At 38.3% G+C, this 27,485-nt stretch overlaps 2 protein-coding genes across 5 annotated transcripts; both read left to right on the top strand.

The window, feature by feature from the left end:
* Window positions 1-515: 515 nt before the first annotated feature.
* On the top strand, window positions 516-7,766 carry LOC148355026 (regulator of G protein signaling 21-like). Of its 4 annotated transcripts, none has more exons than XM_088349709.1 (6): window positions 516-733; window positions 3,026-3,118; window positions 4,931-5,152; window positions 5,217-5,272; window positions 5,351-5,517; window positions 6,755-7,766. In XM_088349709.1, exons 2-6 carry the CDS (start codon window positions 3,030-3,032, stop codon window positions 6,938-6,940), a joined length of 720 nt encoding a protein of 239 aa, XP_088205835.1. In that variant the 5' UTR covers window positions 516-733; window positions 3,026-3,029; the 3' UTR covers window positions 6,941-7,766. The 4 variants fall into 4 exon arrangements, with proteins under 4 accessions (XP_088205835.1, XP_088205834.1, XP_088205837.1 ...); XM_088349708.1 differs by having other exon boundaries at window positions 3,022-3,118; XM_088349711.1 differs by having other exon boundaries at window positions 3,022-3,122.
* Window positions 7,767-19,649: 11,883 nt separating this feature from the next.
* LOC148355025 (regulator of G protein signaling 21-like) lies at window positions 19,650-23,746 on the top strand. The gene is made up of 5 exons (XM_088349181.1): window positions 19,650-19,849; window positions 20,063-20,122; window positions 20,327-20,391; window positions 20,476-20,642; window positions 21,607-23,746. The coding sequence occupies exons 1-5, from the start codon at window positions 19,653-19,655 to the stop codon at window positions 21,793-21,795; spliced, it is 678 nt and encodes a 225-aa protein (XP_088205307.1). The 5' UTR covers window positions 19,650-19,652; the 3' UTR covers window positions 21,796-23,746.
* Window positions 23,747-27,485: the final 3,739 nt, after the last annotated feature.

Genomic DNA, 27,485 nt, shown 5'->3' with positions numbered 1-27,485 from the left:
TAGGACGCCGGCGTCTGTTTTGCGGGCATACCACCGATGAACAGCGGGTTGGCCAATTTTGCGCATTTTCCATCGCGGGCAACCACGGGCAAAAAAAAAACGCAAAATTTTAGCCGTGATTCAGCCGCAAACGGCTGTGTGACCGGCCCCTTAGCACAGGTTTTTCTGGAGAAGATTGTGTGGGATAAGATTCCTGCGTACAAAACGATCCAGTAGAGAAGGTCAAAGTGTTAGGAGGGAAGGTGGAATATGGAATGCGAGGAAACAGTAATTGGAAATCCGTTTGGCGAGGTCGGAAACGGAGAAATAAGCGAACATTTAAATGCATAAAAAGAAGTTATATCGCTGTAACAAGGACAAGGAAAGGGAACGCTGAGGGAAGAAGTGTCCTGGCGGAAAATGAGATGGCAAGAGATGAAGAGTGACGAAGGTGACAGTATTAGAGAGTCAGGCAAGGGACGGCATCATAAGGCAAAGAAGGGAAATTAAGTCAGTACAAGGTGGAAGAAGGACAGCAAAAATCTAACATTGAAGAAATTGCCAGTGCAGAACGAGGGAACTAGAGATGGAGAGATGGTGTCGAGGAAGCGACGGGAAGCGGAAAAGCCCCACTGGGTTACTCCTATGCAAGCAGCTGAAGAAAAGATAACCCTTGCAGGACTTTGGGCTCACCGCCACCGTTTGTGGCGGCCGTAGAGATAAGACGAGCTGACTTTTTGCTGACGGCTCTAAGGTATCTTTCGGCAAAACACCTTCCAAAAAATCCAATGCAGTCTAATTGTGGCGAAAACACCAAAATAATGAGGTGTTTCTCGCAGAGACATTTTAAGACTCAGGTCTTTTCAATGTAGGAGTACACAGAAAGGGCTCGACACTAGTATAGACCGCCCTCTTGTGGCCGGTTTATGACAAAAACAATAACTAAAAGACCAGAAATTTGCATCTAATGCTGTATGCAGAATGCTAAATACAAAGCATATTAATTATTATGATTGTTCATAGCATGAATGTATTATTTACTCTTAAAAAAAAAATGCAACACCAGCAGCTTCTGTCTGTGATCACATGTTCACTTAACTGAGCATTTTATTGTCCACCTTTCATTAAAACGTGTTGTTGGTTCAGCAACAGCTCCCCACAACCTTTAACAAGTTAAAGGGAAAGATAAATGTTAGAAATGCTTCAAATCGCTGCACACAAATGGTGCAATGTGCAAAAATGGCCCGTAGATGGCAACAGAAGTCCACAAACAGTCAAAACACAATCAAGAATTTACATATTACAGGTGCTTACAAAGTTAAAATTCACATTAAAACGTATTAAGTCCATCTAATGTGGGCTCGAGCAGTAGATTAAAGAGACTAAATGTTTAATCATTGCCATTTCTGAAATGAACAGTAAACATGAAACAGAACACTGACCTCCAGCCCATTCAACACACTGAACGAAAACTAATATTATTTTATAGTATTTTAGGTTAAGACATTATCAAAGCAGTTTTACATTTTATTTGGGTTTTCTCTCAGTCACATGGGCTTGCTTTTGTATCAACCAGCATATAATATTCAGCTTTGATTTTAACATTATGTGAATGCCTGTTGAAACAGTCAAAGACTCAAGTTATATTTAAAGTAAGTAAAGTCCAAAATGTTAACTACTTCTGCTTGCCAATGAGTCCATCAGTTCATTTTTAATGCAACCCTTTAAACAAACTCGCTCGATCACAAACCTATCTTGCAGGTAGTATGAAAAGAACCTCAGAGTGACAACTTACTTGTGTTTTCCCTTTGATAGCTGTTGCATCATCAAACATGGAAAACCCAGCAAGCAGACATCCTGTTTGTCCAACAGGCTGTCATAAAAAAGATAACCTATGTCCTCATTTGCAACGCTTATATAAGATCCATGTATTTAAATATCGTTCAATATTGTGGGCCAGAGGTCGGTTTAAAAAAAGAGCGGGGGCTGAGATTTTTGCCAGTAAAATGAAAACTGAAATATCTCATTGAGTAGTTTTGTCTTTAGAAGCCTGTATTATATCCTTGAATTCCATCCATCTAAAAAACAAGTACCTCCTAGAAGTTTGAATAACTGCTTTTAAGTTACAAAGGCACATTATTTTACTAATACGTTGCAGGTGATGTGTTAACGTTATTTCTCATTTTGCTTTGTATATTGGGGATTCTATTTTTCATAATCGCTGAATTTTCACATTATATTATGAATATTACTATACAATTGGTTTGAAAGATATTAGTGTGGTGCGGCACGGCGTGAGGGTGGTTAGCGTGCAGAACCACGGTGCAGAGGTTCAGGGTTCGAGTCCAGCTACCGCAGTTTCCCCGTGCCTGCGTGGGTTTTCTCCGGGCACTCTAGTTTCCTACCAAATTTCACAAACATGCATGTCAGGTTAATTGGCCGGTCCAAATTGTTGCTGGTTGTGAAAGAGCGAGTGAGTTTTCTGTCTCTTTCTGCCCTGCGACTGTCCACTGCCCGAAGATAGCTGGGATGGGCTCCAGCAACCCTGTGAACTTACTGAGGATAAGCGGTGCAGATAATGGCTGGATGGATGGATATTAGTGTGTCTGCAGATGCTGAGTGAGGCTAGCAATGATCTTGCCTCATGACAGAGAGCAATAGTGACACCAATGATTATAATTTGGCGCAAAAACAGAATTAGTGGTATTTTAGGCAAGTCCCGTATTACCCCCCTCTCGCATGAGCTGTTTTATACAATAAAGGTTTACCTATCTTTGGATACTTTTATTAAAAAAGAGCAGAGCATTGACTTCATTTATCAACTTCAACTTATTTGTCAAATATGCTATATTCACAACATAACGCATTCAATTAATTAGGAACAATACAAATTGCAAATAGTGACAAGGTAAAAAAAAAAATGCATAGAAAAATGTGAAAATATTTAATCTTTTGAATGGAAACTGGTAAAATAAGACAAGAAAAAAAATGTTTTTCATGTGTCACTTTATATATTGTTTTCTTGTTTCCTATCGGCCAAAGTCAGCCTGATGTCAACAGACAGATTACTTGTGGGGTCCCACAATACTTCCCTGTACTTTTGGGGTCCTCTAGTGGCACGTCATGCATTCATCAGACGGCAAGTATGGGTAACAGTTTTCCAAGTGAAAATCATCCTTTGACCTGCTCTCATATGCCTATTCTTTTGTTCATGTTGTTTTTACAATACAGTGGAACCTCGGTTCTCGACCATAATCCGTTCCAGAACCCTGTTCGAAAACCGATTTGGTCGATCACCGAAAATCGTTTTTGCCATTAAAAGTAATGTAAAATCATTTTAATCCGTTTCAACACCCTGAACGCTTACAATGAACGTAAACATAAAGCTAACCCAGGCTAATCGTACGTTCGCGTTAGCGTAATCTTCCGTACGAAAGATTACGCTAACATGAACGTGTACAACTAAAAAAATCAGGTCGTTTACACGTCATTTAGCACCCGGGTCTCCACAAAAAGTGGTGAGCGGTTAAAGGATAAAGAAAATAATTATGAATAGGATTTCTTACCTTTGTGGTGCTCAGCAGAAGCCATGCTGTATGTATAGCAAGATCGGAATCTCGCACACCTTCATATTTTGCTATTATTTCTTTCTTAAATGCAATAGTTGTACGCACTACCCTTCTTTTTTCACCTGTAGCAACTTTGCTGCTTGCGCCGACCTTCTTCGGAGGCATAATTAGGGGCTAAAACACTCAGTTCACCGATATCTAAAGCTAAAGCAAAAAAAAGTGCGCGCGCACGTCATAACAGTTCTTCACGAGGGGTGGGGGCAATCTACACCCGTACGCCGCTCAGCATCGCACCCTAGCGTACCGGCGTTCAAACTCCGATTTTTTGAACGCAAAGCGAAGCAAGAATTTCTCGAAATTTTGGGTCGAGAACCGATTTGTTCGAACTGAGAGGCGTTCAAAAACCGAGGTTCCACTGTATAATGTATTAATGAAGTGTACATTTATTAGTGATTTTATTGCTAGCAACCATATACAGTACATAAAATGTCCTAATACGAAGTGAGTATAGCGGTGTGGTTATGAGATTTGTGATGTTTGACAGTCATCCGTCCAAGGCAAGGGTGGGCACACGTTTTAACTAATGGGGCCACATTGGGTTCTAAGAGGGGGTTTGCTAGGAGGAAAAAATAATGATTGATTCCTTTTACATGAAGTATCTTCTGATACAGTGTCCCAATACAACATTTTTCATCAAATTCACTTTGGAAAAATAAGATTTAAAGCAAAATAGTATCGTATGCTTTTTAAGCACAAGGTTTGATAAAAAACATTGAAAAACCCAGACTACAACTGGGCAAGTTCTGTTTTTTTTTTATGGGGGGGTGATCACATTTGATCATGTAGCAAAACACTAAATGTGTTGATTTTCTTGCTAAGTAACTGGAATATTTTTTACAAATGCATTTCGATTGAAATAAAAGGAATTAAAGTGCAAAAGTCTATCAATCAAAACTCTTTCTTCATGGAGAAGTAATAAATACCGATAAAAATATATACCGGCATATAATCTTTGTGTGTATGATACAATAATGAATCAAGATCATCTCAGGGGCCGTAGACAACCTTATGGGCCACATTTGGCCCATGGGGCTTGAATTTGACATAGGCGTCATGGGGACTATTGTACTCCCATCAATGTTTAATGTGGTCTGCGGCGCCATCTATTGTTTGTACTGTGGGAAATGGAGAAAGAAATTGTAGTCGTATGTTTTTTTAACAGTATTTCTTTACTGTTTTCATTCTAACGCATATTTCGCTTGCGGGTCGTAGTTTGCTCCTTCTTGAACTAATGTGGAGTTTCCCTGGAATTTTACAGGCATGAGTCAAAAAGTCAACATGAAGTGCACAGGATAATCTGTATTTGTGTTGTTACTTGTCAGATCCTGTGGAAACCTGCGCCACACGTCACCCGCGTCACACCTCACCCATGCTTTTCATCATAGCTTCTTTGTAGGCTTTAGGGAGAGCACAGAAGCCACCCCAGTGCATTCTGGAACACATCCTAATAAGGCAGCAATGGTACAATTCTCAAATCCTTTTTTTTCAAAAGTTGGTCTCGATAAGCTAATCGAGCTCATAAATCATGTGAGGCAGTCTACAAGGTAAGGCAGCAAATTGAATGAATTGGATTTAGAAAGAAATCGATTCACTTAGTTTTTATTGCAGGCCAATGAGTGACCGCAAAACCCAGCTAAGTCTCGAAGATGTCCTGCGGAATAAAGGTATTACAGAAATATTACGTTTTAACAGGTATGTCATACAGTTTGTGTTCCTGAATGAGAATCTTTGTTTGGGCGCAGATCATTTAGCGGTCTTCCACTCCTACCTTCGATCTGAGTTCAGTAATGAAAACCTCGAGTTCTGGCTCACTTGTGAGAACTTTCGGACCAGGGTATCCCCAGATGACCTTCGCCAGGAAGCCCAATCGATCTACAATGAGTTCATGCAGCACTCTGCCCGTAAAGAGGTCAGTTTGTCGCCGAATTGTATTTAAATTCTGACTACCTATACCTACCTACTTACCTACCTAACTCATATTTATGATGCTTCTTTTCCAACATCATTGACCGTCCTGTGAAAGGTAAAATATCATGATATCATGTTTATATTTATGAAATTACTAATTAATGCAATTATCAATTACAAAGCATATCACTCACTGCCATTGACAGATATAAACATGAAGATGGTGGATTTTGGTCAGTAAAGACCAAATCAACCATGATTCAATTAGTTGCTTACATATTAGGTCAATGCTTCTAAGCCTTTTTTCGAGACAACTTGTCTCAGACAAGGCACAAATCTTTTTATTAGAGAAATCTCGAGGCATCTTGCCCATCTAAAATGTTTAAGAAGAAATTCCCAGGACCAGTTTTATGTTTGTTTATATTAAGCTTTGTGTATCATGTTGCCTAAATTGACAACATAGAGTACTTCTTTTCAATGTTGTCACTGTGGCTCAGGAGGTAAAACAAATTATTCATTTTGAATAATAATAATTCAGTATTTTCAATTTTACTATTTTTTAACCTGTCATTCAAGTTTTACTATATTTTTCTTTTTTTTTCATAAGATTAAAAAAATACTCCTGGAATGGGCTAAAATTGTACATGTTAAACGTTTTTAAGTAAAATGAGAAAGGCTTTTACAATTTTAAGCAGCTTTATCACACAAACTATGTTTTTTAATATGTACTACCTGTACTTCCTAATAAACAGATCATTAATATATAAAAAGAAAATACATTTGGGCATTTTCCTGCGGCACATTCGACAAGGTCACTTTCCAGACAAAAAGACATAGGCATGAAAACCAATTTGTATTTGTAACACTTAAATTAATATCAGTAAATTGTTAAATGTCATTGTACTTTGCATACCACTCAAACTCATATCCAAAGTCCCTAAAACTCGTACTGGGACTTATTGACATGGATCTACTAAAGCGAGTTTGGGTATGGTTGGCCCTCTCAATATAAATCTTGTAACCCATTTTAACTTTCTATATTTAGACACAAAATATTTATTAAAGCCTACACATTTTTGCTTTGTAATATCCAACTCAAACAACTTAAATCAATTAATACCATTACTGATACAAATATGACATGCATAATATAGAAAAGATCAACTTCTAGAAAGCTTGTTTTGATTGTATACATTGCTGAACATTTTCCTAATCGCTGCTATCCATGTCACCCCAAGATCAACGTGGACCAACGCATTAGAGAAGAGATCAAGAACTGTTTAGAGAAACCCAGTCAGACCTGCTTTGACGAGGCCCAGAGACACGTTTACCTGCTGATGGAAAGAGACTCATGGCCGAGGTTCCTCCAGTCGGACACTTACTTGAGACTGAAACCTAAATCAAAGACATTGTGGTACATATAAGTGACACAAAAAGTGAGGTAGTTGAAAGAAAAAAAAGGAGAAACAACCATAATTCATTAGCTGGTTGCTCTGGTAAATGCTCTTAAGGATACAGAATGTTAATACTGTTAAAAGATGTTGTGTGCTGTATGTGTGTAAGTGATAATCAAGCTAAACAGTGGATGTGAAATAAATACGAAGGGAACCCTGCAGGTGAATTAATGTGCACGTGAAAAGATTTGAATGTTTCAATAAATATAATGGTGTGATTATCTAATGTTTTGATATTTAATGCTATCCCAAAATTCTACACAGCCCTGTTCAAATGTGTTTTTATTTTTATTTTTTGCAATATAAAAAAGAGAAGCCCCGGCAGTGTGGTAACACATTGATAAGTTTACTCTGTTTTTAATATTGAACACCTCCAAAGGAGATTGCATAGGATGCCAGTTTGTTATTTAGACTAGATTATTGTGCACTGTTGTTTCTTTGTTTTCGTTTTGTTTTTTGACTATTATGCACAATTTAGCTTATTTTTACAATCAGACAATCGCGTTGCTGTTCTTTGATTCCTTGAACCTTCAGAGCGGATATGCTCTTGTAACCTAAATTAGAGAAGTTTGGGCTGGCTCCCTTGGTTTCCTTGCAAAATGCAAATTAATTGATGTTGTCTCTCCTTATTTCGAGTGTCTTCCAAACTTTAAATTTATCACACATGTACGAACTCTTGTAACTCAAGGTGTGTCTAAAGCTAACTGAAAGCTTTAGTAGGCTAGATATGAGTAGGGTAAAGTGACATTGTCTCTTTTATTCCTTTCCAATCTACTTATCTCTTATTTGCAGATATGTTAACAGTAGATAATAATTGCTTAGTAGCAAAATAGAATTAATTTATATAATTTTTCTATCGTAATAAAGATTTTTTTGAGAGCTTAGACTCTGTTTATGTTTTTTTGTTTTTGTTTTCTTTCTCTCCAATCGGGGTGGTCCATGAACAGATTCACTTTACAGAAACGTCAAGCTCATTTGTCTTATTCTGAATGTTAGCTTTTTTAAAAATCTTTATTCCTTTAAGGTCATACCGACTCAAGCGTGACATGTTAAATACTCTGATCTACCGATTTATACAAGTTAAGCATATTTAATTAAAGTGATAAAAAATGTAAAGTAAATTTGCTGTAAATTATGTTTATTTAATCCAGAGTCTAATAAGGTGGTTACCAACCGGCCAGCATGTAGTGCTTACGGTTTCCCACCTGAATTATTTCGACAGCGCGTCATATTGTCTCTGGCATTTTTGAATGAAGGAAGCAATACTCAAAATATATTTCTATTTTAGCTTTGAATTAGTGATTTTTTTTAGTTAATTGACATGGCTAATGATTGATCAGTCCAGATATAGAATATTAGAGACACACAAATAAATAATGCAGTGGGTTGATACTTAGGCTACATTTATTTATCTGACCAAGAAAAATTGAATCCCACAAAATAATAAAAGGACATTGTTGAAACAAGCCTTTGCAGTCCTACAAAACTGGGGGAGAAATTTGGTAACAGTAATAAAATGATTGATTGATGAACCTGGTTTAAACAATCAACTTGCCAGAAATATTTTCTATTGCACCAGAAACAGTTAGTTGTGAAATATGCTTTGGGTTTACCTAACAGAAATCAAAAGGGTATCTTGTTCGAAAAGTTTGTTGAGAAGGATGGCGGACCAGAAGACACCAACCTTCTGCTTTCAGGTCTGTGGCGCATGGAGTCTCTGCCTTCTGCAGAAACAAAGACTGGCCAGTTAGAGGGGGTGCATACTTCCTTGTATACCTTTAAAATGCTTATTAGTTATTGGTTAAATTGTGAAATCTGGTTGCATATCTGTTCAACACTGAAAACAGTGGTGAGTAGAAGCAGTCCGCTGACTACGATTTTTGGAATAGTTAGTTTTGAGGCAGTTGTTCATATTTATCTTTATGACTAAGTGGAAGCAGGCTTACAAGCATTAGTCAGGAGAAACAAGTTTCCACTACTCGCCGGCACGTGGCAAGGAGATTCTGTTTTTAGTCCCATGTCAGATTTACCCACTAATTAGGTGCAGAGATTACAACAGACACCAGCAAAGTGGAAAAAAGTAACCCCTCTATCACCCTTGATCCCTATCTGCTCTGTAAACGTTCTTAATCGTCAGAATGTGCCTTAAAAAGGAGTCGTGAGGTGGCTAATAATAACTCGCGGGCTGAAAGGACAGCGCCTGAGTCAATGAACAAACCGGAGCAAAACGCAGCCGCCTCCACGTTCTCGCTGCCTTCTTAGGGGAATCCGTCAGGGGAAAATACTAGTACTCTCTGTTGCAAAAAGTTACTTCTGAATCTTGCATTTGAGTTCATCATGACAGTATGTTCAGATGAAGTCAAATTGTTGGAGCTTGAATACATTCCACAATCGCATAGGTAAATATTTTATATTTTTTACCTTTAATTATAAATATATATATATATATATATATATATATATATATATATATATATATATATATATATATATATATATATATATATATATATATATATATATATATATATATATATATATTAAACCAACATGCGGGCAAGAAAAAACTCAAAATCTCAGCAAGAGGAAAAAAGAAACCTTGAGAAGGGGCCTCACAAGTGGTAATCTCCCTTCTAGGATGACCAGGGTGGAATAGATTTAGCATTGGGAAACAGTACACAAACTTAGTAAATATTGATAAAAGAGAACAATGAAATTTGTCCGGAAAGTGTATGACAGCAACGACGCCTAAAGTCTGTAAAATAGCCCAAAAAGTCCATAACAGCAAAGACGCAGCTTCCCATCTCTGCAGCCGTTGACATGCTTCAGGTCAGATGTACCCATATTTATCCATCCATTATCCATCCATTATCTGCACCTCTTATCCTCAATAGGGTCACGGGGGCACTAGAGCCCATCCCAGCTATCTTCGGGCAGTGGGCAGGGGACACCCTGAACTGGTTACCAGCCAGTCGCAGGGCACACAGGGACAGACAATTCACTCGCTTATTCACACCTAGGGACAATTTGGACCGGCCAATTAACCTGAAATTCACGTTTTTGGAATGTGGGAGGAAACCGGAGTGCCCGGAGGAAACCCACGCAAGCACGGGAAGAACATGCAAACTCCACACAGGAGGTCCGATCTCATGACCTCACAACTGTGCCGCACACGCGATAACCACTGCACACCGCCGTGCTGCCCACCCATATACTGTATATATATATATATATATATATATATATATATATATATATATATATATATATATATATATATATATATATATATATATATATATATATATATATATATATATATATATATATATATATATATATATACATATATAAATATGGACCATATATGTAAAAAGTATAAAAGTTTATAAAAAAATTAAATACGGTAAACGTTCACCGTAGAGTCAAACCAAGGCTTTTTTTTTTAACTGTATAGGAGTTGTGTTTCTCTTGTATTATTACTTTAGTATTATTTTTATATTTCTATAGTATTTACTGGACTGTCTCAGAAAATTAGAATATTGTGATAAAGTTCTTTATTTTCTGTAATGCAATTAAAAAAACAAAAATGTCATACATTCTGGATTCATTACACATCAACTGAACTATTTCAAGCCTTTTATTATTTGAATATTGCTGAATTTGGCTTACAGCTTAAGAAAACTCAAAAATCCTATCTCAAAATATTAGAATATCATGAAGAAGTATACAAGTAGGCTATTCAACTAATCACCTGAATCATCTAATTAACTCGAAACACCTTGCGAGGGTTTCCTGAGCCTTAAAAACACTCAGCTTGGTTCAGTAAACTAAATCACTGCTGATCTGACTGCTGTCCAGAGGACCATCATTGATACCCTCCATCAGGAGGGTAAGACACAAAAAGAAATTTCTCAAAGAGCAGGCTGTTCACAGAGTGCAGTTTCAAAGCATATCCACAAAAAGTCTGTTGGAAGGGAAAAATGTGGCCGGAAACGCTGCACAACCAAGAGAGATGACCGCAGCCTTAACAAAATTGTGAAGAAGAGCCGCTTCCAGAATTTGAGGGAGCTTCAAAGACAGTGGGCTGAAGCTGGAGTCCAGGTATCAAGGCGCCAGAGTCTGGAGAAAGGCTGGAGAAGAGCAAAATCCAAGTTGCTTGAAATCCAGTGTGAAGTTCCCACAGTCAGCAATGGTTTGGGGAGCCATGTCAGCTGCTGGTGTTGGTCCACTGTGTTTCATCAAGTCCAGAGTAAATGCAACTGTGTACCAAGAGATTTTAGAGCACTACATGCTTCCATCTGCTGAAAAGCTCTATGGAGATGAGTATTTCATTTTCCAGCATGATCTGGCACCTGCCCACAGTGCCAAAACCACCAGTAACTGGTGCACTGACCATGGCATCACTGTCCTTGATTGGCCTGCTAATTCCCCTGACCTGAACCCCATCGAGAATTTGTGGGGTATAGTTAAGAAGAAGATGAAAGACACCAGACCTGCAAATGCAAATGAGCTGAAGGCCGCTATCGAAGCATCCTGGGCATCAATAACACCTCAGCAATGCCACAGGCTGATTGCCTCCATGCCACGCCGGATTGATGCAGTAATCCGTGCAAAAGGATTCCCAACCAAGTACTGAGTGCATCAATGGACATTTTCAAATGTTTGATTTAGTTTTGCTGTTATAAAATTATTTTTTTTACTTGGTCTGAGGAAGTATTCTAATATTTTGAGATAGGATTTTTGAGTTTTTTTCAGCTGTAAGCCAAAATCAGCAATATTGAAATAATAAAAGGCTTGAAATAGTTCAGTTGATGTGTAATGAATCCAGAATGTATGACATTTTTGTTTTTTTAATTGCATTACAGAAAATAAAGAACTTTATCACAATATTCTAATTTTCTGAGACAGTCCAGTATATATATATATATATATATATATATATATATATATATATATATATATATATATATATATATATATATATATAGTACAAATCATAAAATCCATAGTATTACAATAATGAGGATCTGGGAAATGTGTAAATGTTACCAATCAAGCTTTGACATTTTTCACAACTCCATCCTGCTTGTTGTGTTATTTGGTCTTCATGATTCTGGTATCCATTGTCTTTTTCACAGACCTCTGAACCCATCACACAGTAGGTGCCTTTAAATTGAGACTTAATGTATGCCATTGTTTGTCATTTAGGACGACATTTGATCATTCAGAAGTCCTCAGAGAACTTCTGGAGTTAGTTGGCTGAGCTGAGCCAACAGTTGGCCGATATTTTTTCAACACTTACTTTTCAGTTTGTTCATTGCTAGAATGTTGAAATTACTTGGTTCAACTTCACTTACATGTTGTTGATTCAAAGAAAATCTTTCTAGTTTTTGTAGCTTTAAGTTTGAAGTGTGAAATCTGGCAAGATGATGAAAAATTCCTGGGGGACCAATACTTTCACTAGGCACTCTATTTCAACACAGAAAAACAAATTTGTGTTTTTGCCAAAATTATTCATAAATTACATGACAGACCAAAATTTTACAACATTTTATCGAGGATTTACAACCTACTCATAATATTTCCAAATTTTCACCCACAAATCAAGTTCTGAATTTTAACTTCCAGATTGAAAGGCAACTGATGTATTCCATCAGAAATGATACACTTTCTTTCCGTATCATCTGTGTCTACATTAGGTGTGGCAACCAAAAGTCCCAACCGATAGGGTAGGCTATACTGGGTGGGCAGACACTAGCCTTTCTATTGGGTGAGGTTGTGAACCACTGCAACTTCCCAGTGCATGCCCTCCTGGGAGTGGTTGCCCCCGAGCCCAATCCAGTATTTGAGCGCAGTCTTCCAGATAGAAAGACAAATGCACATAAAAAGATAGTAATATGTTCGGATTCAGCATCAGTCCTGGGAAGCGTGATGACATTTCATTCTGCAAGAAAGACAGGATAGAATTGGACATACTTCCTTAAACAAAATAATGAAACTAACGGGGATACATGACCCTGGTTTGTGTGAGGACTGTCAAAGGTAAGAGTCAGTGGAGCGTATATGAATGGACTGCATAAAGTACAAGGAAATAAAGAAAGGGCTAGTGGAGAATAGAATAATAGAATTTTCAATGAAACGATTGCTGGATTCAAACAGGGGGCCTCAACGAAGGATGCTTCTACATTTTTTGAATAGTGCAGGACTTTTTGACAGGATTCGAGAAGGAGAATGGTGACGAGGATGTGGGCTTAGGGGGCGGTAATGCACCAAAGAAATTGATGCCAACCGCCAATAAACCCCAAGAAGAAGAGATGGGCCGATGAAGTGAAGACGCCATTCCCTGTATGCCTCCAGGGTATGCGGCCGGTGGAAGAATAATTTTGCCGGGAATAAGAAGAGTAACCTCATTTTGTTAGGGGTGAAGATGAGGCAGAAACCTGACTTTCAGGAGCGCTTTTGAGTTGTCGCAAACAATGCATTTTCTTTCACCTAAGGTGTTCTTGTCCCAGGAGTGGGAGACAACCAGACCCTCGTCCCTTCGAGCATAGGCTCTCCGACCACCAAACCTCTACCTCCAACTGGAGAAGAATTTTATTTTGTGGACCTCATCCACATCTCACTTGAATGTTTTGGTTGTTCAATCTTGAAAAAAATCTCTTGGTTCTGTGTTTTCAGAGTGTAAATTCTACCTAATTCCACAAGTCACTGAAGTGTCCTTTAATCAGTGAGGAATGATAATAAGCAAATGCAATTTGGTCCATTACCACCAATGACAACAACATAAAAAGACATATCTGTGTTGCGATCTGGCACTATTCTTCATAGTATGCTTTCCCTGGTGTTATTGTCCAAAAATAAAGGGGAGACATTTTACACAATGCAATTCTCAATTTGCTTTTTTTTTCGCTCAGTAGTGCCTGTCTTTGTAAACATTGTTTTAAATGGTCACATGATCTGAAAAGACGTACACAACAGAAAACGGCCTCAGGTATGTGGACGCATGGGGTGGTTTGCTTTCTGCAAAAAGGGGTCGAGGCCAAAAACCAGGGGTACGCCGGGCTTGTAATCGAAGATTTAGTTCATTTTTACGACTGTTTAAGCCAGCTGCTTAAGATCCGATGCGACTTGTACAAAGAGAAATTAGAGTTGTGTTCTTAAATTTGAAAATTTGGTGTTAATCAGAAGTGCTGTGTGTTTTGCATTTTCCGATAATTAATACATTACATCGGGATGTATAAACTTGTCTGGGTAATTACATTGCAAGCAGGGGCGATAATCCATCAAAATGTGATGAAAATGTGATCAAAATACATCTTAAATTTTATTCTGTATGAGATTTTTCTCTCTCTCTCTGTCTCTCTGTCCCTCTCTCTCTCTCTCTCTCTCTGTCTGTCTCTCTCTGTTTCTAGGTCTCTCTCTCTGTCTCTCTCTGTCTCTCTCTCTGTCTAACTCTCTGTCTCTCTCTTCTCTCTCACCCTGTCTCTGTCTCTCTCTCTCTCTTTCTCTCTCTCTCTCTCTCTCTCTGTCGTAAAAAAACTATTTCCAAAAACAACAGGAAGAGGCTTTGTGTATTTACTTTATATTTTGGGTAATAGACTCCAGACTCCCACCTAAACATGTATTTTATTAGCGGTGCTAGGAATCAAACTGACAGAACCATTTTAAGGCAGTGAAGTATTTCTGACACAGTGTTGTTAACATTTTTGTTTCTTTTGACTTTAAGAAAAATAGCTAGTCTCTTTCATCATATTTAAGCCTATACTGTCATTTATAAAGGAAACATTTTTAAAGTACTATAGTTTTTGCTTACGCAACCCCAAAAAAAGGCTAGTTACGCCCATGATTGTAAGTTAAAAATAAGGCACTACTTTACAACAACCCAGCCATTGGACTCGCAATGTTTTTTTTGTTTTTTGTGGAAAACAAATGAGGAGACTACACAGAAGGTGTCGGGGTTGTTCCCGAGAACCAGCAAAGATCTCACGTCCCCCACGTGACGTTACGCGAGATCCCTTACACGCAATCTGTCTGTTTTCTCGCAGTCTGCTGGTTGCCATGACAGGCAAAAGGAAGTGATGGTCAAAATGGACCAAAGTGGCAAAGTACATCACCATTCCATGACTAGGGCCACGGAGGGGGATTTTCTGGAGACATGCAAAAAAATTGCTGCTGCCTCTGCACATGAAGGACAGCTTTCACTTGGGAGTGTCCATTCGTCACGCCCGAGTTCTTCTAACCGTGTTTGGGCAAAAGGAGGGAGAGCCTCATGAGGGATGATGAGCGAGCAAGGTCAACATATCAGAGCTCAACGATAGGATGGATTCCTCACGTTTTTCCACCTTGCGCTGTCAGGACGCATGGAATCACCAGCAGAAGAAAAAAAAAATCTTACCTCATTGGGGGAAAATGCTGCTACGTTTAACCCATTCTATCTTAAAGCACTATATCTTAATTTACGAGTAAAACTACCTTAAAATAAGCCAACATCTTAAATCACTTTTCTCATTTTAAGGGGTACTGTGTAGCGGCAGTAGCTCAGGAGGTAGAGCGCTCGTCTTGGGATCAAGGGATCCCAGTTCGAATCCCAGCTCGTCCGTGTTACATGTCGAAGTGTCCTCGGGTAAGACACTGAACCCCTAATACCCCCAATAAGCAGGTTAGCGCCTTACATGGCTGCAAGGCCGCTTTTGGGAAATGTGGAGCACATTGTAAAGCGCTTTGGGAAGTCATTGACTTGAAAAGCGCTATATAAATGCAGATCATTTCATTTCATATTTAACCACACAATGTCGCTGTTTTGAGTAGAGCAACTGAAAAAGAGTGCTACAAAGACCAAGGAAGATCACAAACCACAGAAACTCAAAGAGACCAATCTGTACTATTGTTCTTCATTAATTTTTGCTCAGACTTTCACAAGGATTTTGCTATATCTATGGTACTTATGTTTTTGATATAGTTTATTATTCTTGTTAGAAGAAAAAAACAAAGTTTAAATTGCCAAAATTACACATATGGCTGTTAGTTTTTATTATTTTAAAGTAGCGGTGTGTATTTGCAACATCCCTTGCTGTCTGGTAATCCTGAAAGGAGGATGCCACATGTGCGTTCTCTTCTCAAGGTATCTTCATTTTCCTCATGTTGAGGTTTTAGAGTTTTTCCTTGCCCTCATGTTGGTTCCAGATCAGGGGATGGTGTAATAATAGTCTGAAAAAAATAGTCTGTGTAATAACCTGTGAGGCCCTTTGAGACTCTTTGTGATTAAGGGCTAAACAAATGAAAATTACTTGACTTGACTTGACTATTTGACCACTCTATGTTGCTGTATTGTGTAGTGCAACTGGAAATGAGTGTTACAAAGACCATGAAAGAATACAAACTACGAACACTCAAGGTGACCAAACCACACCAGTTTTACTTTTTTTATTTGTCCTGCCCAGCTTTTCACAATTGTTCTCTTTTTTGGGGGTAGTTTACTGTGGTTACTGTAATCACAAAATGCACATTGTTGTCCACCATCAGCTCAGTAAGGCCTTTTTAATGAATTTTTATATAGAATATATCAAAATAAAAACAATAGAAAAAAAATAAAAATATGTATATATATATATATATATATATATATATATATATATATATATATATATATATATATATATATATATATATATATATATATATATATATATATATATATATATTTTTATATATATATATATATATATATATATATATATATATATATCTCATCTCATCTCATTAGCCACACCGCTTATCCTCAGTAGGGTCGCGGGGGTGCTGGAGCCCATCCCAGCAATCATCGGGCAGTGGGCAGGGGACACCCTGAACTGGTTGCCAGCCAATTCTCACAAGACGGCCCTTATAGGACTGATTCAGGTTTTGCAATAGGACTTTCAATGTAGGGAAAGTTTTTTTTTTTTTTTTTTGCTTGAGGGCCCTTCAGCAGTGTTTGCAATTATCTTTGTTTGCAGGGTTGCCGGTTTCTATTTTGACTTTGAGACGCCATGTGAACAAGTTAAAAAGGTCAACCGAGCCACAAGTACATAAAATGTAAATACATGAATTGTATTTTAAAGTATTTCATTAATTTTTTTTCGAGCCCAGCTTTTTATGCAATTATTTTTTAGGTTTTTGTTTTTGCAGTTTCGAACAATAGGGATTGAGAAAAAATATATAATTTTTAAAAAAAAGTCCCTTTTTATTTTACTATGCAGTATATGTTTTACATACTTTGGTGTATTTCATTTGAGTCACCATGCCAAGCATACAACCCACAGGCTGAGTTCTGGCCCGTTAGATAATTCCTCAGTATAAGAAAAAGTCAATATCTCGGTTATTTATTTTTCAAAGTTATAAAAAAAATATCTGACAAATACAAATCAAATTCTCCTTCCTGTTTTCTTTTTGGTAATAGAACAGGACAAGAGCTGACATCCAGTCTGGTTTAATGTAGTATCTCATCTTCAATGGGGGCCTAGCCAAGTATTTTAGTCTGATGTTATTGCCCATTCACTGCTAAAACTCTTATTTTCTATTTATATTTTATTGATTTAAGCTTTATTACAATTGAAGCAAGTATATTTTTATTCATAGCTCCTACTCGAGTTTGTCCATGTTTGTGATGTTTGTGGTGAGTCGGTACAGATGTAAATCTGCATTCACTCAACCGTTAAAGTAAACTCATTGTTAACTCATTCAAAGCTGTGAAAATCATTTATTTTCTATTGTTTGGTAATATATTTGTTGGGCTTAGAAAAGATCCTTTATTATCCGTGATTATAATTTGTAGAGTAGGTTAAAAATGTATGCTGAACGATAAAGCACAATACCGAAAAACAAAGCTATTGTCCTTGACATTTCAATAATTGTATTGATCCCACCCACCTTAAAACCGAAAGCCTGGAACAGGCCCACGTGCCAAGCTGAATTTGAAATGACCAATAACTGCTTTTTGCTGGGCTTGTTTTCAGTTTGGTTTTGCATATATCAAATCAATTATTTAAAAAAAAAGTCAACCTTGAATATAACTCTGTAAGATTTTTATTTTTCCTATTGTTACAGTATTTTTTTCTAAATATATTACTAGATTTTTTTGGGGGTGTGTGTGTGTCAAAGTTTTTCATTCATTTTCAAAACGTATTTCTATTTTTCATTCTTTTTATATTCACCTTATTGTCATGGTCACCTAACGACTCCCAATGACAAGACATCAGTTGGATGAGCGAGGGGGCTGGGTCAATCTCCCAGAAAGAGTCAAAAACGTGAATGTGTTCTTGACTCTCGCCACCTCCCACTAGGGGGCTATTGCTCCAGTATATACTTATCCTTAACATGTTTTACGGCACTTTTTGATAAAAGCAAATATTGCATTGTTTTCTCCGTGACCCAACCTATGTATAACTCCTGCCATGTCATTTCAACATAGTACTGAAGAATGGCTTTGTGCCAGGATGAATATTGTGGGCTGAGATTTCCTCGGAATGTTTTATTTTTACTGTGCTGTGAAATTGCACATTTGTGGAAAAAAGAGTTTGTTTTTTATTGTACAGTGCATGTTTTTCATATCTAAGTCACGGTTTCATTCATGTTACCACCACTAAAACAAGAAAAAACATCTCATTTAAATTGAGGAATGAATTGCCATTAACGTGGCAGCAAAATATTTCAGGGTATCAAACTCGCAGCCTGGTGCGGCCCTCAGGATGATAGTTTAAGGGCCCCGCCTTAAAATGAAAGTTAAAGAGACGTTGTGTATTACTTCTCAACTAGACTTCACTGTATTCTTTTGTAAGAATACAAACTATGGAGATTTGAAGTGTTTGTGAAGCACAATAATGTTCCATTTTTTCCCAAGCCTTTTGCAAGGTTTTTGGTTTTTCACGTACTTGTAGGAGCCAGATGTAAGCTCCTTCTAGTTAAGGTAAATATTTATTTCTTCAGGTGGTAAAAATGCACATTTATATGAAAATAATGTATTTTTGCTGATCATTAAAATCAATATTCATTTTTTAATGAGTGATAAAAGAAATTGCCACTGGGAAGCATTAAATAATGCACACTGTCCCTTTAAGTGCACCCCTAGCAGATAATGGATTATTTTATGATTGATTTTTATAGATATTCTCATTGTTTGTTTCTTTGTATTTGTATTTTTAGTAAAATGTTTTTTTATTAGAAGTGTTTTGTGGAAGAGCAGCACACCACCTTAGTGGTTATTGCTTCAGCAGCACAGTTCTGAGGTCTTGGGCTCAAATCCAGCTCCCAGCCTTCCCGTGCGGAGTTTGCAGGTTCTCCCCGTGCTTGTGTGGGTTTCCTCCGGATACTCCGGTTCCCTCCCATACTCCATGTCAGGTTAATCGGCTGGTCCAAATTGTCCCTAAGTGCGAATGAGTTGTCTGTCTATCTGTGCCCTAAGACTGGCTGGCAACCAGGTCAGTGTGTCCCCTGCCCACTGATAACTGGTATGGGCTTCAGCTGCCCCGCAACCCTAATGAAGATTTTTCTGCAATATGGCCCAGAGCTAAAATGAGTTTGACACAGCTACATTACAGTGAGTTTGTGCCCTTTCCAATCGTGAGTTGGAAGGAGGAAAGGGGGAGGGAGGGGGAGCAGTAGGAAGGACCGCTTCCTCTTCAGTCTGGGCTGAGCCGCCTGATGCATGCCGGTGGCAGAAGACGTCGGTATAAAAAGCCTGGGAGAGGCCGACCTGCTGGGTCAGGGTTACCTTCAAAAAATTTGGCAGCAGCAGCATGACCCGAGGCACCGGCGTAACAGAACCATGCCAGGGCTGAAGGTCCGAGCATCCACCCAGCAATACATCATGGACAGAGAGGACAGGAAGCGAAACAAGAACATGTGAGTCCAACTGCCAAAAGCACCTTTTGCCTGTTTGACCTTTCTTGGAGGGTGTATCACTCCTCCAAATAAATCAAGCTCATCACACTTTCTATTTTCTACGACGCCGGGCGCTTATCATAACATGCCCGGCATTCTTAGAGTGATTGGCTTGAAATGAGTTTGAGGCAGTAAATCCAGGGCTGCACTGATGTTTGTCTTGTCTATGCGCAGCGGAAAGAACTTCATGTGCCGACTCCAGTGCATGTTCTCACACTCGTCAAGTTCCGAGAGGTAAGGATGTGTTTTTGCGGAGATTCACTTTGCCCCTCGCCTTTCCATCTATGGTCGTCCGATGGACTGCACGCCGTGTTTTTTTTGGCGCTCGCTGGCAGGTCCCATCACCGACTTGTCCGTCGCTTGCTCGATTAAACCTCCGATTGCGGACAAGATTGTTTTGTTTTGGTTGTCTGATACAATTTGTGTTTTGTTTCTCAGCCGGCTAACTTTAGAAGATATCCAACAATGGCCGGAATCTTTGGAAAGGCTTCTGGAATCCAAATGTAAGTTAGAACAAATCTTTTTTTTGATGCAACATTTAGCCAATATTAATTGTGGTCTGCTGTTTTTTGTTTTGACCACATCAGATGGAATGGCTGCGTTCCGCAACTTTCTCAAATCGGAATACAGCGACGAGAACATTGAGTTTTGGCTAACATGTGAGGAATACAAGAAAATCAAGTCTTCATTCAGAATGGCGTCAAAGGCCAAGAAAATTTATGAACAGTTCATCAAAGCAGATTCTCCCAAAGAGGTAAATTTAAATTACACTTTGTAAAGCACTTGGCCAAAAATAACCCAAACTAGGTTAGAAATAATCAAGAACCATCCAGCTGGATCAATTTGAGCCAACTTTCTGAGATGTTCTGTTTATTTTGAAATAATTTTTGAATAGGGGATTGATCAAAACTGAATGAACTTACTTTCGAGGGAATGTTTGTTTGGGGTGATTTCGAAAAGGCTGAAATTCTTTAGCTCTTTAGAAAAAAATAGTCTATAAACTGAATTAACCAATTGTGTTTGGCTTGTCAAACAACCTGTTTTGGTTGATTGTAGTGTTTCAAAGAACCCCACTTTATAGATAGGTTCTAGTATAATTTTTGGACCGGAGTTCCTGAAGTTTCTGGATGTTGTCAGTCAATGCTAGTAGGCACGCCTCTACAGTTTTAGTTGGACATCCTATGTCAAGCAACAGTACCTATGGATTGGCAAACTGTGGAGGTAGTTCCAAATTTAATGAGGACCATAAGCATCCTTGGAAATGTCTATTCAGCATTGGTGGAAATACAGTGAGTGTCTATTTGGGGGTTCAATATAAATTTGAGGAGAAAAAGTTTTGTTTTCATCCTGACCGTTCTTCACTTTTGACCAAGTCTTGAATTTAAAATGTACACAATTTTATTCCTGCCCTGAGAGTCCCTTCAACTGTCCACCCAGCATGGTCTCACAAGATTACATGGAAAACACTGCAGTAAAGGTTTAGAAGTACAACAAATCAAAACCATATTTAAAAAAGTAGGGCTTTACCTTCAAGCCAGCAGTTGGTGATACCGACTTTATCACAACTGAGAGTGTTACAGGAGGTAAAGTATGTTGTTCAAATGTGTAATACATCCTTTGTGATGCCACCCTTGAAACATTTGTGACACGCCATCTTCACACTACAGTTCAAGCGATGCCGTGTCTACTAACATGCGCTAACATGTGCCTGATTCCAGATCAACATTGATTATCACACACGGGAGCAGATCAAAAGAAGTGTCAAGAGTCCTACCTTGTGCTGCTTCGACGAAGCTCAAAGGATGGTTTACGGGCTGATGGAAAGAGACTCGTACCCACGATTCCTCCGCTCGGACATTTATAGAATCCTCCTGGAAAACCTTACGGCTGATGCCACCAAGGGATGATAGCCAAGTTGCACATTCCTGCACCGGAAACCTCGACTGGAACTCCGGGCCCCGATGGAATACGAGAGATGGGAGACGCTTCACCAGCACAACTCAAAAGGGGCAAAAATCATTGCCAACCTGGTACCATAGTCTTGAAAAGGATTCCCGCACTGATCACCGATTGAATGTGAAAAAAGAGGACAAAAGCCTATGAAATAATTCTCAACTGAATCCAAATTGCTGATCGATATAGGATGTACCCCTTCAAAGTCTTTCTTTCGATCTGGGTTGAACAAAGCAGCAAAGACAGTTCCAGTATTCTCTACCCTTCAACAGGAGACCTAAAAGACACATCATTCTCTATCTACTGAGCAAGATTTACCCAAAACTCGGAATGACCGTCTCACAGCAATTCGGCAAATCAAACGGCATGGTTCGGGTTTGGAAAAATGGCCCTCTGGGGATTTTATCGTATGTGTGAGGTCTCAGCTTTTGAAACACTGGTCAAATCGTGTAGGTTAAATGCCTTTATTTGTGTCCTTTGGTCTCTGAAGTCCACTATTGTGTATTCCGGGGGGCCCTTGTGGCAGTTTTGCAGCCAAAGAGAAGAATTGAGAAGATTGTAAAATCAACATTTGCAGGGTTCTTACACATTTTTCAAAGTCATGCTCTTTTAAAACCAATTTTCCGATTTCTCCAGTATTGTAAAAGATGATATCCGTTGACATGTTAAACCGTAGCGCTATGGATTGATTCATGCTTGACTTCTCCTTGTAAATTGCAATGGCAAAGCAAAGCAAAGCCACCAGAGAGCAGGGTCAGTGTAATTTTTAAGCAGACTTGTTTATTGCTCATTTAATGTGTGGTCTATCATACCAGACTGCGGAGAAAGATGTCAACAATTTCAAGTATTTACAAGCACTTCACCCACAATTCCAGCACTTTTCAAACATTGAAAGCGGAACATAAAATGTAAGCATTGTCAAGGATCTCAAGCCCCCGCACAAACTCTGGATTTATTTAATTCCATTTGAAAGTAGGATTTGTGTTTTAGGGCAAATATTAGAGCTAACCTGAAATAAAGCAAAATTCAATTTATTGGGGAGAAAAGCACTGTGGGCAGTAGAATAGCTAAAGTAGTTTAAGGGATTTTACGTGTGTTGATTTACGTAGTATGTTTTGGAGACATTAAATATGCTCATTTCATTTTTATCATTCATTCCTACCATGATGCTATGCTAATGTCTTCATTGCTAGGTCATAAACTTCAATCAGGTTGGTCATTTTGGGACTCGTGAGTGCAATCTGAAAGAATTGATGGACTACAGCAACTAAATCAGCAAGACAAAAAAAACAACGTTTTCTTTCTGTTGACCGCTGGCCCAAGTTGACATCGGCGATTACTTTTTGCAGCACTGAATTGCCAACGCTTGGAGTCACGGACGTTGCATTTTCACTGTTCAAACTCAGTTCATACACAGTTGAAAGCATGCTGTTGAGGTAGCGATTATTCAACATTTATTAGGCAAACATAAGCTAAACACTGTACTATTTATTTTGATTTCAAACAATAATTCACTGTGTCACCGTTGTTGAAGTGTATTGTTTTTTAATGCTGAATTATCAATAGATTAAATTATTAAAACATTTTGTTTGTTATTTATGATGGGCGATTGATGAGACACAATTCTGAGTCAATTAAAGCAGACACCACACAAAGTGTGCGTAACAAGTCATTTTGTTAAACTTGGTGAATTCATCATTTGTCTATAAATCTATGTTTGTGCTAATTCAGGTCACAGATCGGTGTTGGTTGCGGAGAAAAGGGGCTGGGTTACGATAAGCACAGTGCTTATACAATACAGTTGGAATGCAGTTTGCTCATCAGGCTGGCGCAAGACAGCGATTGAATTGTTTCCGTTCATGTGATGAATTTGTGTACATGCAAATGCAACATGAACGGGAGCTTCTACGGAAAATATATACGGAAAAAATGTACTGTTGACATAAAATATTCCAATTGGCAGATACTTTTTTTCCCATTTTAGTTTGTACATCTCTTATTTTTAGTATACTGTATTATCAGTTATAATACTATAAAGTTTCCATGTAAAAAGAGTTTTCTTGTTGCCAGACAATACCATTTTTTTAGATTTTTTTCTCATTTTTTTCTCTAAAAATCTTAAAATAAAGGCTATAAGTGACTAACAAGATCGCTGTAACGTAATACTGTAATAATACATGGAGGCCCACACTGGTAGCGTGTGGTCTGTTACCATCCCTATCAGTGCGGATAACTCTTTCTCAGGTCTCTTTCCTCGCAGGGTGAGTCTGTGCCTTTTCATAATCACGTGCCCCGAGGAAACCCACGCAAGCATGGAGAGAACATGCAAACTCAACACAGGAGGTCCGATCTCATGACCTCAGTATTGTGCCGCACACGCGCTAACCACTGTGTCGCAGTGCTGCCTGTTTATTTCTTTGGTATTTTAACCATTGTGTGTCCGTATTACGTGTTTCGGGTTGTTTGGTGAGTATAAAGGAGTAGATTTTTTTGTCTCGTTAAACACTGCATGGGGTAGCACGGCAGCGCAGTGGTTAGCGCGTGTGCGGCACAGTTCCGAGGTCATGAGATCGAACCTTCCTGTGTGGTGTTCGCTTGTTCTACCAGGTTTCCTCCGGGCACTCCGGTTTCCTCCCACATTCCAAAAACATACGTGTCAGGTTAATAGGTCGGTCTTAATTGTCCCTTGGTATGTATGAGCGAGTGAGTTGTCTGTGTCATGTGCCCTGCGACTGGCTGGCAACCAGGTCAGGGTGTCCCCTGCCCACTGCCTGAAGATAGCTGGGGTGGGCCCCAGCACCCCCGCGACCCTACAGAGGATAGGCGGTGCAGATAATGAACGGATGAATGAATGAATGAATGTACACTGCATGTTTTTATACAGCCCTTTAAATGGCAATTTATTGCCTGAAAAATGCTTTACAAATAAATTTGATTTGATTCGAACAATATTATCTATCAAAACATGAAAAGTATTCAAAATAAATGGAATTATTTGCCTGTAGAGAGGGACAGTGTTTATAATTTGACCACTAGATATTGCTGTATTGTGCAGTGCGACCGAAAATGTGTGCTAAATAGCACAAGGAAGAATAAAAACTGACTTAAAGTGACCAAACCACACAATTCTTCTTTTCTGTTTTTACCCAGCTTTTCACAGGGTTTTGGGGTTTCTTTGGGAACCCTATGCAGCAAGATGGCGGACAATGATGTTAGCGCCCTGTATGTAAGACCATATTAGATACAATAAATATACACGTTTTTCTTTCCATCAAAATCAATATTGTTTTAATGAATAAACTTTTTGCCACTAGGAGGCACTAAATGATATCCTTTTAAAATGTTTAATGTCTGAAATGTATGAATATGATGTATGAACAATTGAAATGAACAATGTTATCGACAAAAACAAGAAAATTATACTGGAAAAAATGATTTATCTACAAGTAAAAATAAGAATTAATCTGTCTTAAAATAATATTCAAGGCCCCTTTTAGTAGATAACGGATAGTTTTGTTGATTTTAATATATCTTTTTCTGGGTAAAATTATTTACTATCATCTTTAGATTATATTGCCTTTCTGTGAATGATTTTACTAATTACTAGTTTTTATTATGTTCGGATGCATTACATTAGGGTGTCAGAAACCTTTCTGACCCAAAGAGCTATAAAAGCCAAATTAAAAAAAAAAAAAAACAAGAAAGCCACACCGTTTATTTTAAGACAAAAATCAACAAAACCACTAAACCCGCTCTCCAGACAAAAGCTAATTATTTTGCACATCTTATTCCACTGTGTGACGTTTGATTTTATCAAATCTATATAATAAAAATAATGCCAGAACTTGTGTAAGAACCCAGCAAATAGTATACTACTTCAACTACATCTCCCTCCCTTAATAATGTTAAAACTCATATCGACCGTCATTTTTGTCCTAAATAACGGTTTCAAAACAAGGTGCAAGCAAAGTTATTTCGTAAAAATGTCACAAAAATACTGCAAACAAGAAGGATACTGTCATATTTGCCTTTGGCACAGAATGCACTGAGCGAGAGAATAAAGGGAGTGCCATGCGCTGTGTGCAGAGATCCGCCCATTTCTACCGCGCACCCAATCAAAGTGGTTTGTTGCCATTTTCACCTGTTTACGATACGTTTTAAGGTTTTTATGATAAACAGTGAAAATACAAAGTTTAATAAGCTTCCATTTTAAGGGCGTATTAGCGGCCTACTGCCAAAACGGGGTAAGTTGGTGTGACACCTTGACTATAAACTCAATGTTGCCTCAGCTCTCCATGTGTTAATATTGGGATCTATAGCCATGACTTTGGAATGCCACATAGAAATGAAGAGCGGAGAAATCTGATTTCCAAACCATATGCACTCATGAATAGAACCATATATGGTTTGCGAGCCATAGGTCCCTTACCTCTGCACTACATCATACAGTGACATCTAATGGTCAAATAATACACACTGTCTCTTTAACTGGGCTTTTTGTAGCTCCGGGGTCAAAGTCGAGGAAGTTCTGCGGCCATCACGGTCCAGTGAAGACAGCGACATCAAAGTGGATACGGGCGTCGGGGCAGTCACATGGGATTCGTATGTTTAAACGTTGTTGCTTATTTAAAGAAACTCGCCTTTCTGCTATGAAAATACTAATTTTCATGAGTCACAAACAAATCAAATATGATATTTAGCAACTGTACCTCATTTCTGGTCGGAACGGTTCCAAATTTATGAAAGGACACGCATGACTCTTTTTGCAGCAACAGAAAACAAAGTTGCCATCGTTATGGTCATCGAGATCAACACCAAAATCGAAGTAAAGATCGCTGATGACCAAAAATGGACATTTGAAAGGAGCAGTTTTGCCTGGTTGGAAAATGAAACCGAAACAAGACAGCGATTTGTCATTTGGGGCAGCGAGAATGAAGGCGCCACACATAGCAAAAAACATTTTTATCTCAGAAATTAATGCCATATACATAATTGAACGCCTAAATAAATCACTTAACACCAAAATATATGAGATCAAATGCCATTTATTCATTTATATATGCGTTTTGATATTTATCTGCTCATTCACTTTTTTCTGTACTCATTTATTTTGTCATGTAATTTTTCAAGTACTGTGTCGTGTAATATGTCACGGCAAAATGCTGGTTGGTTGTATCCCTTAACCACTAGGGTCGTAAGGGCACCATTTCCCATGGTGTGTCTTGGGCAAGTACAGCATGAAATCACTCTCCTCTCCTTATCCATCCCCTCCTTTTCTGCTTCCTAATGAGTCCTGGAACAGTGCTGCCAAAAGTAAGATAAAAGCAGATAGGTGGGGTTATTTTTATTTTTTTTACAAAGGCTCTGGGCATTAACACATACTTAATGGAGAAAATATTTTATTTTTTACTTTTAAAGACACCTTAAACGACACGCCCCACCTTTAAATCAATAGCTTTTTCTTTAGTGAGTGCAGCTTGTTACCGTTAGAAGGCGCCCTTTATAAGGTTTTGGGCTTGGCTTGCTATTATATGGAGGTAATTATTTCAGGCTTGTTTGTAGCCCGCTGACCATTTTCTAGCAGCCCTCAGCATATCCTGTAAATATTAATTTCTTCGAAAAAAAATTGTTTTGTGAAATGCAG

The sequence above is a fragment of the Urocampus carinirostris genome, chromosome 12 (assembly GCF_059441175.1).
Source record: "Urocampus carinirostris isolate Australia breed hairy pipefish chromosome 12, RoL_Ucar_1.0, whole genome shotgun sequence".
NCBI lineage: Eukaryota > Metazoa > Chordata > Actinopteri > Syngnathiformes > Syngnathidae > Urocampus > Urocampus carinirostris.
Note: the sequence above shows the minus strand (reverse complement) of the source record. Positions and strands in the feature narration are given on the sequence as shown.

What these genes read in the sequence shown, in the direction of transcription:
- LOC148355026 (XM_088349709.1), top strand. Translation starts at nt 3,030, where the DNA reads ATGTCAACAGACAGATTACTTGTGGGGTCCCACAATACTTCCCTGTAC. An exon ending in CGTCATGCATTCATCAGACG is followed by an intron (nt 3,119 to 4,930) that starts GCAAGTATGGGT and finishes GTTACTTGTCAG; the next exon opens with ATCCTGTGGAAACCTGCGCC. An exon ending in AGATGTCCTGCGGAATAAAG is followed by an intron (nt 5,273 to 5,350) that starts GTATTACAGAAA and finishes GTTTGGGCGCAG; the next exon opens with ATCATTTAGCGGTCTTCCAC.
- LOC148355025 (XM_088349181.1), top strand. Translation starts at nt 19,653, where the DNA reads ATGCCGGTGGCAGAAGACGTCGGTATAAAAAGCCTGGGAGAGGCCGAC. An exon ending in AGGAAGCGAAACAAGAACAT is followed by an intron (nt 19,850 to 20,062) that starts GTGAGTCCAACT and finishes GTCTATGCGCAG; the next exon opens with CGGAAAGAACTTCATGTGCC. An exon ending in AAGGCTTCTGGAATCCAAAT is followed by an intron (nt 20,392 to 20,475) that starts GTAAGTTAGAAC and finishes TGACCACATCAG; the next exon opens with ATGGAATGGCTGCGTTCCGC.